This window comes from Amphiura filiformis, chromosome 11, assembly GCF_039555335.1.
Source record: "Amphiura filiformis chromosome 11, Afil_fr2py, whole genome shotgun sequence".
Lineage (NCBI taxonomy): Eukaryota > Metazoa > Echinodermata > Ophiuroidea > Amphilepidida > Amphiuridae > Amphiura > Amphiura filiformis.
Window position 1 is genome coordinate 18,309,203 of NC_092638.1, and position 12,991 is coordinate 18,322,193.

Consider the following 12,991-nt stretch of genomic DNA (forward strand, 5'->3'; position numbering starts at 1 on the left):
TTAGGTCTTTTTGGGAAAAAATCCATATCTTCAATATGAAAGGTCAAAATTTTCAATTGACTGTCGGCTTTTCCTCCCTGCTACATACACTTTAAGAATATGTCATTAGATTTATATAATTTACTTCGAGGACTATTATATATCAAAAATTTGAAAAAATCAAATTTTTATAATTTGACATAAAATTTGTATTATAATTGTGATTTTCAAAAAATGAAAATTATTTGATATCAGAAAGACATGCTTCGTATTCAGAATGCAATTCGATAGGTCTGAGGTGCTCTCATGTCCCACAAAAAATACTGTCGAAATGCAATAAACGATCATTTTAGATCCCTTAATTCAAAGAATAATTATTTACAGCAATGTAAGTTTTAAAAACATATTTTGTGGCATTTAGAATATTTTAATTGTCGTCTGCAATCACTATCACCGTGATAAGTATACATATGAATTTCTCCAATGCAATTTTGTTCAGTGAAATTGTATAGTAAATTCACTGGGCATTTATCGATTTTCTCTGACCACCATCTACTGTTCAATACACACAAAGCAATGCAAACAACATTTCTATTGTTCGATACGAAATTCCGCACACACACCCCTACTTGATTGGAAAACAGTTAGAAATTGTGGAACATACTTTTTTGTTTTTTCGTCATAGCCCCCCCAATAATTTATTTTTATAACATTTAAAAACAACAGTAAAAACATACACATTTTCAGTTTTCTGTACATATAATATTGTGTATATATCTACATAATAAGGTTATTTTGATCGGAGGAAGTCGAGTCCCGTGGCAGAGTATGTAAGCAATTTGGGCACCCATGCAAACGCTATGGGAATTGCTGATATTACGCCCATTCGTATTGGTTAATATTTTGAGATTTACAATTCGACGGTGCTTTATTTTAACCAATCAGAAAGAATTTTATATGAGCATTTCCCAAAGATTGTCAGTAAAATGATAGGGCTTTCGTCCATAATAAATAATACACGCCGGAGTATTTATACACAGAGGCCGGTCACCATGGACTAAAAATGATCACGCCACATGAAATTTGGCAAAACTTGGGAACAGAAACAATTAAATGACAGCGGATTTTTACAAGATATAAATATAAATTTTATACTACAAGATCAGTGACAAACTAAGCTTCAACAAACCCTTTTCGTCCATGAAAAAAGACCTTTCCATTCAAAAGAACGGAGTCAAAACCGTGCAAAATCGGCCATTTTTAAGGTTTTTCAAGCCTTTTCTGACCCAAAAACAAGTCGCGCTGAAAATGAAGCTTGAGTGAACATGACAAATTCATATGAATCCAAAAGCGACGAGCGATGCATCGCAAAATTCAGTGATGCCCATCGCTTTCCAAAAGCGGTGCATCGCAATCGCTCGGTGATGATTGTTAACTATAATTATTATTATATCTTCATTGGAACACTTTATTAGTCATAATCATATATAATATATGTACAAGAGTATCAACTGGGTCTTGATTCTATGGAAATTTTACATTAATACTCCTCTATATTGCTCAGCAAATACAAAAATGCTTTTAAAATGTTATATAGACATGTTTTGGTTTTGGTCAAAATGTTTAAATAAAATTTTAAATGTTGAGTTATATAAGGGGTCATGAAAATGCTTTTAAAAGATTTTTATAAAAAATCACTACAACAACATTTTCGAAAAGTGTTGTCAAAATGTTGAATAAGGAGCCACCCATTTGAACCAAATTGAAATTACAATGGATACAAAGTTCACTGATTGTCACATTTACCTGCACAAAAACTTGCAAACTTATCCTGGCTGCAATGGTGTATTATATATGTAGGGTGATTAAGGTACTGCATCTGTGGAGAGTTGAATTCCTGACTGAATGGGTTATAGTATATTTAGGGCCATATGGTCAGCACCTTTTTGTAAAGCACATATAAACCTCTTTTAAGATGGCCTTTCATACCTAGTTTCCCATCTCCTTCTGAGCTGGAATAGTTCAAGGACTTGTGCTGCTGCTGCTGGTTGTTGTATCCCATCTATTGTCTCATCATCATTCTCCTCATCATCATCTTCAATCTCTAGTACTCTCATGTCTGGTGTCTCTTCACTCATAAACAGAGATGGAGTTGCAAAGTCCTGTAGGTATGGAAAACAGTCAAGAACAACTTCATTAATCCAGCTATATTCATTATTCAAGATCTTTCAAATTTCACTTTACTAAAAATCCATATTGTAATATTTCCATAAGAAATATAATTATATTCCGTTTCCCTAAAATCATTTTAGTTTTCACTCTCAGATATGCCCTCAATTTTGACACAAACAGATGAGGCAAAACAAAGAAAATCGCTGTTATATCAGTTGATTCAGGCACGACGAGAGGTCACATGTATGGAATTTTTCTATCTATGGTTTCATTAATCTAAGGTTAATATCAGATACAAAGTTATGTATATTTTCAAACTTTAAGACGATGACAAATAATGATCCAAAAATTTTTTGGTATCTTTTGGTGAATTATGACATGCATTAAAAGCAAAGAAACAAAAAAACAAAATTTAAATAGGACAAAAAAAAAGCTCAACAAATACACATTTTGCTTCCCCACTATCCCGGCCCCCCCAACTCAACACAAAAATTGACAACCATGAGAGTTACCAAATAGCGCGGAAAAGGGGTAATTTTTTTACCAGTAGCGAGGACCGCGAAATTGGGAAAATAGGGGGTATTTAATTTGGACAGTCCACAAAATTTGACCGTGAAATCAGCAAAATAGGGGGAATTTGCACTGTTCACAAAATTTGGATAAAAGGGATACTGTACTTGGGAAAATCCGGTAATTTTATGTCAATATTTAGTGTCACTGAAAAGGGGTGTTTGAAATTCTAGTCATTGAAAACCAGAAAAAAGGGTTGTTTTTGGCCCAATTTTGTCCTCAATTTTGCATGAAAAAGGTGGGTAAATTTGATGAAATATCATTGCAAAGGGGGTCTTTAAAAGATTTGGTAACTCTCATGGTTGCCAACTTTTGTGTTGAGTTGGGGGGCTGGGCACACATGTTTGTCAGCACTGACTTACCCTTGCCATCTGTATCAAGAATTTGACCACAAATGCTTTGAATCCTTGCAGACCTGAGGCAGCACTGCAGTAGACAGATTTCTCACAGTCTTCTAATTGAGCACTCAGGAAGTAGGCAAAATGGCGGAGCTCAGACCAAGATGGGTTGTCAACACCACAGAATCTGGAAATAGGTTCAAATCACTGAGTTAACCCTAACTGTACCAAACACCGAAAAACCACAATTCCAAAAGCATAAGCACAGGCATGTATCCCACATGATGCGATTGTCTCATCATGCAAACAGTCATATGGTGACAGAAAGCTTGGCTGGCCAAGCTACACCCCCGTGGCAAGGTAGGCCCGTGCACGTCTCTGGCACCCAAGGGGTAGGTGGTTCAAAATCGCACCCGATTAAAATGCAGATATTGTTTATAAGGCAAGGCAAAAGCAAGCCTGTATGCAGAGGGGGTGCAGGTCCCTCAAATTGGCAATAGTATATAAAAAGTCCCCCCAAAAAAAAAAAATTAACAATTTGCAAGCGTGGCGGCAAAATTTTTAAAATTTATGCTTTTTGGTCAAAATAGGTCCAAATTTTGGGAAAAACATAACACTTTTCACAAAATCACCCCTCCGCCTCCTCAGTGTCCTGGAAAGAAAGTCTACTTTTTCAAAATCCGCACCACCTCCCAAACAAATCCTGCATACAGGCCTGGGCAAGACACCAAATTAGTTGGTTTTGCACAGCAAACAAAATTTCTTTTAAACACAATCTTCAATTTTTGATATAAATGAAGCAGCAACATTGTACCATATTCTGATATGAAGCCTTCTTACCTGAGGAGTGTATTCAAGACTAGCCTGTTATCTGCTTCAAATTCTCCTTCAATAAACTCATAGTTATCTAGTTCTTCAGGACGCTGACTGTGTCTGATGAGATATTGATAAGCACGCTGGAAAGCTGCACTGTGGAATTCTTGTTCATCAAATTTTGGATCATCGCTTTGCCAACCTATTTCAGAAATATAAAAGAAACAATTTGTGGTTATCCATTTATAATAACTACATGTAGTGTTACCTAAAGTGGTAATGTTAATTTATAGATTAGCCATCACATAAAAACAACAGAACACAATAACATGATTTAACTTTAGTGCAAACTACCTCTTGGCAATCCTAGACGGTGGTGGAAAAATGTCACGGTATGGACATCTGTGGGCGCATGGCATGTTACCAATGGCAACAAGGAGTACAGCTGCTGATTGGTTGATGAAGCCATCTGAAATCATAATTGGCATAAACATAAACAACACCTTATCAATTTTAAATAGAATTAAAATTAATGAAAGTAAAGCTGAATTTATACTACATCGCTGAGCGATAGCAATTGGTTTTTAGCCAATGAGGTGGAGCGCTTTTTGTTGCGTTGGGAAAAGTGCACTACCTCATTGGTCAAATACCAATTGCTCGTTGCTCAGCGATGGAGTATAAATTTAGCTTAAAATTTATAATCAAGACCAGCATCCAATGTAACTAATTGGCACTCTTAAATGGCACCAAATTAACATCACACCTGCAAATACTGAGTTCATGTTCATTTCCCTGGTGCTGCCGATTAACTTGCAATAGCTACTCTACAGTTTGTCCACTCTGAATGCATGCATATACAGCATGTAAACAGTGCGCAGTGCTGCGTCTCTGCTGCAGGTATGCGCGCCTTTGTTTGAACTCCCACATGTTTTTACTTCACAGCATATTTTATGGGCAATCCCATAAAATTAGCTATTTGATATCTCAAATGGTCTTAACAATGGACCTTTTCAAACCAATTCATTCTGATTAAACACAAAGCATGAAATTCCCCGATCGCACGCGCATACCTCTTCAGCATCATGTACAGTGTGAAGTTCCAATATGTAACAGGCATCATAACCACAATGAAAATTTGCACAGTCAATTATGGATGAGAGAGATATAGTCGCTGGTTAGCTGACGACAACACAGCCATGATTGGGCTCCTGTTTCATTTTCGTTTTGTGTCGTTTTTGATTGTGTTAGCCAACTATATTTTACACCAAAATAATCGTGAGTACCTAGAGAACAATTTAAACAACTTTAATGAGCAGAACTTGACTTTTGTGGCTCATACAGAGAGCGGGAACTTTGAACATGAATACTGCAACGATATCCATAAAGCTAGTAATAGTAACACCATTGAGCATCGGACTATTGATTGCAATGACCTCGGTGTTGTGTATGGTCATTCATCACTTACGGCTAATAATGGTCAATCACCCGTACTAAATAGTGACCACAGTACGGAGTATCGCTATTCTCGCAATGAGCTGTTAGACTTTAGATATCATAATGCAAGTCTCACTGAGCCCAATGTTGACCTTAATTGGCTTAAAAAGTATGAACGCCGACGTGGACGGAGAGGAGGCACGCACATCCACAGGCGTATTCCTGTTACCAATTCTTCAAGAAAGACTAAAGTATCGGATCAGAGGGGAGCCACTCTCTCCAATCTCACTGCTATTCCCAAACTTATTACACGGACAAATTTCCAACTGTTGTTGTTTGCAACCCAATGTCAGTTAACAACAAGATGGATGAATTTAGATCGTTCATTCATGATCACTCTGTTGATATTGCATGTATATCCGAAACATGGATCAAGCCAGATTCCTCGCTAGATCACTTGCAAGTGGATAACTTTACTTTGTTTTCTAAACCGCGTGAAAATCGTATCCACGGAGGAGTCGCCCTGTATATTCGTGACTCACTGCATCCAAAAAACTGTTGACATTCAGGTTCCAGGCAATTGGAGGTCGTGTGGATGCAAATAAGACCAGCATTCCTTCCACGATCTATAACATCTTTGTATTATTGTGCCGTTTATTCTCCACCTGATGATCCTCATGTTGATTTGTTGCTTGACCACTTGCAACAGTCTATAGATATCATCAGCACCAAATACCCTAATGCTGGTATCACGATTGCTGGTGATGTTAATCGCATTGACATCGAGCGATTAGCTACTGGAGGTTTCGCACAAGTAGTAGACAAGCCTATCCGAGGTAATGCTATTCTAGACAAAATAGTCACCAATGTTTCCAAACAGTATGAAACTCCTGACACGTTTCCACCATTCGGGCGTAGTGATCATAATGTTGTTTTGTGGAAACCTCTTCCTAGTCTCACCAAACACAATGTCACCGTGAAGAAAACAATTAGACCCATGAAAGAATCCTCTGTTCGGGAATTTGGACAGTGGATTATTGCGCATGATTGGACCGAAGTTTACTCGGCTAATGATCCTCAGAGCAAGTGTAATGCTATGTATGAGACACTTAATACAGCTATCAGCGACCACTTTCCTACACGGACAGTAAAGCTTCATGTAGAAGATAGACCATGGATGACAGATGATATCAAAGCCCTGATCAATGAGAGACAAAAGCTGTTTGGCAAATGTGATCCCCGGTGGAAATCAGTCAGAAATATGATCATCCATAAAATTTCTGATGCTAAAAAGACTACTATCACAACAGGATTCAAAATATGAAATCCGAAAACCCTGCTGCTTGGTATAGAGAGATCAAGTTCATTACTTCGGGCCAGAAGAGTTCGCCAACTATAGCTCCTCCACCTGGAGTTGACCCCACTAATGTTTCTGCGGTTGCTGACAGCATCAACCAGCATTTTGCTTCTATCACAAAAGACATTGATGTTTTGGAGCGGTCTTCCCTACCAGTGTTTCTTCCAACACGGATTCTTGTCCCACAATTTATGAATGGGACGTGTATGATCGTTTAAAGAACCTTAATCGTCGGAAAGCAGGGGTCGGATGGCATTCCTGCGAACTTAATTCGCAAATTCGCCTACGAACTCAGCAAGCCGTTAGCTGATCTTCTCAATTGTTCTTACCAGAATGGTGTTGTCCCTATACAATGGAAAAAAGCTACTGTAATACCCTTGCCTAAAACTTCGCGCCTAGCCGTGGGACAAACTGCGTCCGGTCTCATTAACTGACCATTTCGCGAAGTTAGCTGAGGGATTTGTCACCGAATGGATTATGTCGGATATTGATCACAATCTTGACCCAAATCAATTTGGTAACCGCAAGGGTGTTTCAACTTCACATTATCTAGTCAAACTGGTTAACAATTTGTGTTCTCATACGGACCAATTGAAATCAAAGTGTTCGGTTGTCATAACCGACTTCAGTAAGGCTTTTGACCTTATCAATCATAATATCGTCATAAAGGACCTTCTTAACTTGGGAACTCGTCCATCAGTGATCCCTTGGGTGTGCAGTTTCTTAGAAGAACGAATGCAGTGTGTTCGTTATCAAAATCACAGTTCTGAGTTTGTTACCCTAAAAGGTGGTCTTCCGCAGGGTACCAAGTTTGGCCCTCTTGGTTTTCTGGCCAAATTTAATGAAGCTGTCAGCACAAATGTCACCGAGTTTAAAGTATGTTGATGACATGACAATTGTTGAGAAAACCCGTATTGGTGATACTGAATCTTTGCAAAATGTTCTTGATGGTTTTTTTGTGACTGGGCAAAGCAAAATGATATGAAATTAAATCCTGACAAGTGTGTTAACATGAATGTTACCTTTATGAAGATCCCACCTGACAGTGCACCTGTCCAAATGTGTTCCGAGAATTTGGCAATTGTGGACAAAGTGAAAATTTTAGGTGTTACAATTTCTTCCGACTTGAAATGGGATCTTCATTTGTCTCAAGTCAAGCGTAAGGCTAGCAATAAATTGTACATGCTTAAAGTGCTTAAGAAATTCAGCCTTTCTGTTGATGATTTGATTACTATTTACAGGTGTTATGTGCGGCCTTTATTAGAGTATGCCGTACCTGTGTGGAATGCAGGAATAACCGAATCTCAGGTCTTAATGCTAGAGAGGGTGCAAAAAAGAGCCCTCAGGATCATTCTTGGTCCTGATTATCTGTCGTATGACCATGCTCTTGAACTGTGCAACCTCACCAGCCTTCAGGAAAGGCGTAAAATGCTGTGTGTTAAATTTGCCATGGATATGTACAAGTCAGATGAGTTCAGTGCCTGGTTGCCTTTAAAAGTCAAAGATAAAGTGCAATATTCTCTGAGAAATGCAAACCATTTTAACAAAATCAAGTGCAGAACCAATCGGTTTCAAAATAGTGCAATTCCTTATTTTGTCGATTTGCTCAATGAACTCATGTAATAATGTGCTCTAATTTTAATCATGTTGCTGGCTAACTGTTTTTATATTGATGTGTTTATTTTTTCAAATTCTTGATATTATCTTATTGTATTGTTGTATTGAAAGTATAGGGGTGGGGTGGGAGAGTAGACTATGATATGTGAGTTTTGTTGGTGTGAGGACTCTGATTGTGTTATAATTCAGGATGTGTCTAGTGTCATGCTGAGTGGTGTGTGTGAGCAACTGTTGTGAGTGGTTATGTGCCCTTCCAGTGTGCTGTAAGTGGATTGTGCTGTGCAAATGTTGTGTGCTTGTGAGTAGTCTGGGTTGGATTTCTTGGGGTGGATTATTAACTTGTTTTGCTTTCGTATGGTTTGTGCTATAGGGTTTGCTGCAATATTTTGTTTATTTTATTTTGTTGTTCACTTGCATTTTGTCATAATTCTTTATTGTGTATATTATATATGTCTTTTAATGTAAACTTTGCTGTAATTTAGCCTGCGGGCTACAATGCATTGTGTTAATAAACCATAAATGAATGAATGAATGAGGTACTTTTGCCAAGGACACTCAATGCGCAATCAAGTGTGTGGTTGTGTCTTGTGTAAAAGACTGATTTGTGGAAGAGGTGATGCAGAGTTTGTTGTTCTGTAAATATCTAACTGATGAAAAATGACAAACATTTGCACTTCTCTTTCCATTGTAAAGTACCAATAGCGAAGGTGTTAGTTAAATACCGTGGAAAATATTTCTCGTGATGACCCATGTTGAATTTGGCTATAATTAAAGACAGAGATAAAAAGAATTTATCGCGTCTGATGTCACTGTCAATTACGATCCTTGATTGGTAAACACAGGTTAATCAGCGCGTAAAAGGAAGACCGATCTATCTGGTGCTGATCGGAGAAAAGGAATAGCAGCAAATGGCGAAAAATTCCGTACTTTTACAAGGCAAAAAGCAGCTTTTCTAGGCATTGTGGACATGGTGCCTTCACCAAAGAAAGTTTCCTACTATAAAGACCTAACTTTTGAGATGGTTTGCATGTCGAAATGTGCAAAATTAACAATAAGGCGCCCGGTTATAAATCCGTGTTCAGCAAGTCATCATCACGACACTTGTAAACAAACCGTGCTTGAATTTGATTGGCAGATGACGTCAGACGCGATAAATTCTTTTTATCTGTGTCTTTAATTATAAGTAAATGTATTTTCACTCAAAAGTGTACCTTGATTTATGACATTTCTTGTCCCCCAATTTGACCCCTTAGCTTACTGAATAAATACCGGGGTTTTCCAAACTTTTCCAATCTTAATTTGAAATGGTCTATGGTTTAACCCTGTTAGCTGTCACAAATAGTGAACCAAATTGACACTACTTAACGATGGGTGGTCGGATTTTTTTATAATGTGTTTTCTGTCTTTCATTGAGGTTTTGCTTCAGCTGTGTCGATTTGAGATGTACAAACATGAGATAATACATTCTTCTGTTGGTGGTTACCATGTTTATGTTCACACCATCTAAACAAAACATTTTGATAGCCAAATTAATTACCTGCATATTACTGGTCTGTAGATTTATGTCAGTAATCTCAACCAGGTAAGTATCCTGTGGTTTACATCTCCATACTTGCCCATAGCTATCACATAGACGTCTCAAGATGAGAAGATTGAACAGGAGATCATCTAATCCATCATGAACCTACATACCACAAGCAAAGATAAAAATGTGGGGATCAGGAACATATACAATCAGTCTAATCTGAAGTACAAAGTACCGATGCGGATGCACACATTGTGCTGACTTTGAAGGCATGCATACCTGCAACAGAGACGCAGCACTGTGCACTGTTTACGCGCTGTATACGCGAGCGTTGTCACTTTGTACTTCAGAGTGGACAAACTGTAAAATGTGGAATGTTTGGCAAAAGTCTATTTACATGTAAAAGGTAGATTATTTTTAAAGGGAGCAAGTTGCAAACAAAATTGACCAAAAATATACATCTTCTTTTTAAACAAACTTGGCCTGTTTTAAAATTGGCAAATTTTCATGCCCTTTTTTTTCCACCTTGAAAATTGTGCCACTGTAATATTTCCCTCAGTCAATTGGTATGCCACTGGGTTTGGTCGAGAGGTGTGGTTGGGTTTTGGAAATCTGGCCCAAAAATATGCTACTTAGATTGGCAAATAAAGGGATCAAAAAATATAGTCTGCTCTTGAAATGCTTCGAAAATTACAAATTAAGCTATATTACAACTTTTGTTACAAAAGAGTGAAAACAATCCCGCTACAGGGCTAGTATAGATGATGATAATGCAGTGTAAAACTGGTCCTTTTTGCATGTGTATTTTCTCACACTTTGACAATTTTAACTTCTTGCTACCTCTTGAATTCGTGATTTTGAGTTTTCTTACAAGATCTATAAGTAAACATAAGTCACACATTTTTATTTTCATGGTACTTGTGTTGAAAACAACATGTTAAAACAAATGTCTCATAAAGTTTTAACTCTTAAAGTATCATAGATGATTGATGGTTAGGTGAATGTACTCACCACAGGAGACACATCAAGATGATATATCATTGGTACACTGCCATTGTTTGCATCCTGATGGGGCAGCAAGGCTTTCACCACCGCATCTTTCTCAACTACACCCTGGAACAGAGGCACTGTCACATGTTGTTGAGTATCACTGTCATTGGATGGAAACAACCTGGCTAGAGTGTCTGTGTATCTTTGGATAGTGAGTGACTTGCCCACACCAGGATGACTGGATACAACTACTTCAACTTGGGATCTGTGTTGGAATGAAAGAAATATTTAGACTTAAAAGTCAAGTTGGCTCAATCGGCAAGGCGCTAGACTCTAATGGGCAGCGGTGCAAGTTCGAGTCCCTGCAGTGTCTTCATTCTCATGGGAAAAATGAGCTTGCATGAAAATCCCTTGGGCAAGAACTTATTGCCAATTGTCCAGATCCACCCGTATGAAACTCAGAGGGTGGATCCTGGCTGTGACGGTTATTATATGTAGACTGATTAGGGTTCTGCGTCTGTATAGAACTGTATCTCTGAATGATGCTAAATGGTTTATAAGATGTGTCTTTGGCCAAAGTGGTCAGCGACTTTCTGAAATTGCGCTATATAAATTTGTGTTTTTTTAAAAATATAAACCTGACTCAGAATAGCCCTGTGTGTAATGCTTTGGTAAATCCACCATTTGGATTGGCTGCTATATTGGATTGACACAGAAGGAGACTAAAATAGCCTCCTATGGTATTTATCACCAAAAGTCCAAAACCAAATGACAGCTAGCATCTTAAAACTTAAGCATTACAAGGATTGGTGCATGTACTTACTGTGTGTTATCAGCATTATATACATGTATGGAATGCAAACAAACATGCACTGAATTACCATGCGCATTGTGAAATATGCAAGAGGTACCGTACTCTCAATTAACACCAGGACCGATTACGATACACGTCGACAGAAAGAAAAGATGAGGTACATGACTAGCATCAGATTTTAAAAACCAGGTGACTGCACGGCTAGGCCTATCCCGTGTTTGGACATGTTGGACATTTTTGACGCACCCCCGACACACCCTTGTAGAATGACAGACATTGACGCACCCATTAGTCATACTTTGACGGACCAAATGCCGTCAATAATGATGGTACCCTGCGGCATAATTCCTTGGTAAATGACCCACCCATGACGCACCTTTCCCAGGAGTCATATAGTGTGTCACACAAGTGATAGGTGTATTACACAACAAGGTACACCTTTTTAAGAGCCTACTTCCTTTTGAGCAAGTTAGTTGCCGTCTGGTTTCTCATGTGTTGTCCATTGATTTTAGACACTTTTAAGCCAATACCTGGGCAAGACACCACCACAAAGGATTGAACTTATGGCATAGCAAAGGAGGGGCAGGGAAAAAAGGGCACCTGTCCCCTCCCTCCTGAATATATTTCTCTCCTGTGGGATGCTGGCTTTTGTGATATTTAAAAAATATTTTTAGCCCTTTTATCATGAAATTTTTGTTGTCAAGTGTTGACCCGAAAGTCAATTTCCCCGAAAAAATCATAGCTACACCTCTGAATGTGGGACCGCATGCATCAAAGCAAGTTCCATTAACCAATGCCACAAGCTCTTCAGTTTGTAATCTTACTTCCGTCTTGTCTCCATGCATCCATACAGCAGTCAACTGCTTCTTGAGGTATCCCTTGATGTCATCTGTTCTAGGATTTATATGAATATCTATTGCCCTCTAAGGGCCCCACCCCCAAAACATCATGGCTATGCCTCTGAACATGGGACTTCATGCACCAGAGCATCATATCTTACTTGCGTCTTGTTACCACTGCACCTTCGTTCATCCATACAGCAGTCAACTGCTTCTTGAGGTATCCCTTGATATCATCTGGTCTAGGATTGATATGAATATCTCTTCTATACTGATCCAAAGCAGCTACAATGTGACAGTTGCCTTCTCTTTCATGGCTGCAGATAAGGATGAGGCGATAGTCTGCAAAAAAGGAAATTGGGATGAAACGTTTACGCTACCACTTACATAAAAATGTATTCTTATCATTCATCAATTCACCACCGCATTTTTAGGGCATATTCTCCTAAAAATTAAGGTTTCTACAGTCAGTCTACTCTGCAGTACAAAGTACAGACGCGGACGCACACATTGTGCCGACTTTGAAGGCACGCATACCTGCAG

At 38.4% G+C, this 12,991-nt stretch overlaps 1 protein-coding gene across 1 annotated transcript in view; it reads right to left on the reverse strand.

Moving 5' to 3' along the window:
• Positions 1-12,991, reverse strand: part of LOC140163523 (E3 ubiquitin-protein ligase rnf213-alpha-like) — a 115,278-nt gene that overhangs the window by 80,865 nt on the left and 21,422 nt on the right. The window contains exons 13-19 of the mRNA XM_072186837.1: positions 12,610-12,790; positions 10,817-11,060; positions 9,818-9,964; positions 4,227-4,341; positions 3,900-4,074; positions 3,084-3,246; positions 1,969-2,141 (exon numbers count right to left, since the gene is read on the reverse strand). Coding sequence (XP_072042938.1) covers positions 1,969-2,141; positions 3,084-3,246; positions 3,900-4,074; positions 4,227-4,341; positions 9,818-9,964; positions 10,817-11,060; positions 12,610-12,790 — 1,198 coding nt within the window. The remainder of the gene's footprint in view (positions 1-1,968; positions 2,142-3,083; positions 3,247-3,899; positions 4,075-4,226; positions 4,342-9,817; positions 9,965-10,816; positions 11,061-12,609; positions 12,791-12,991) is intronic.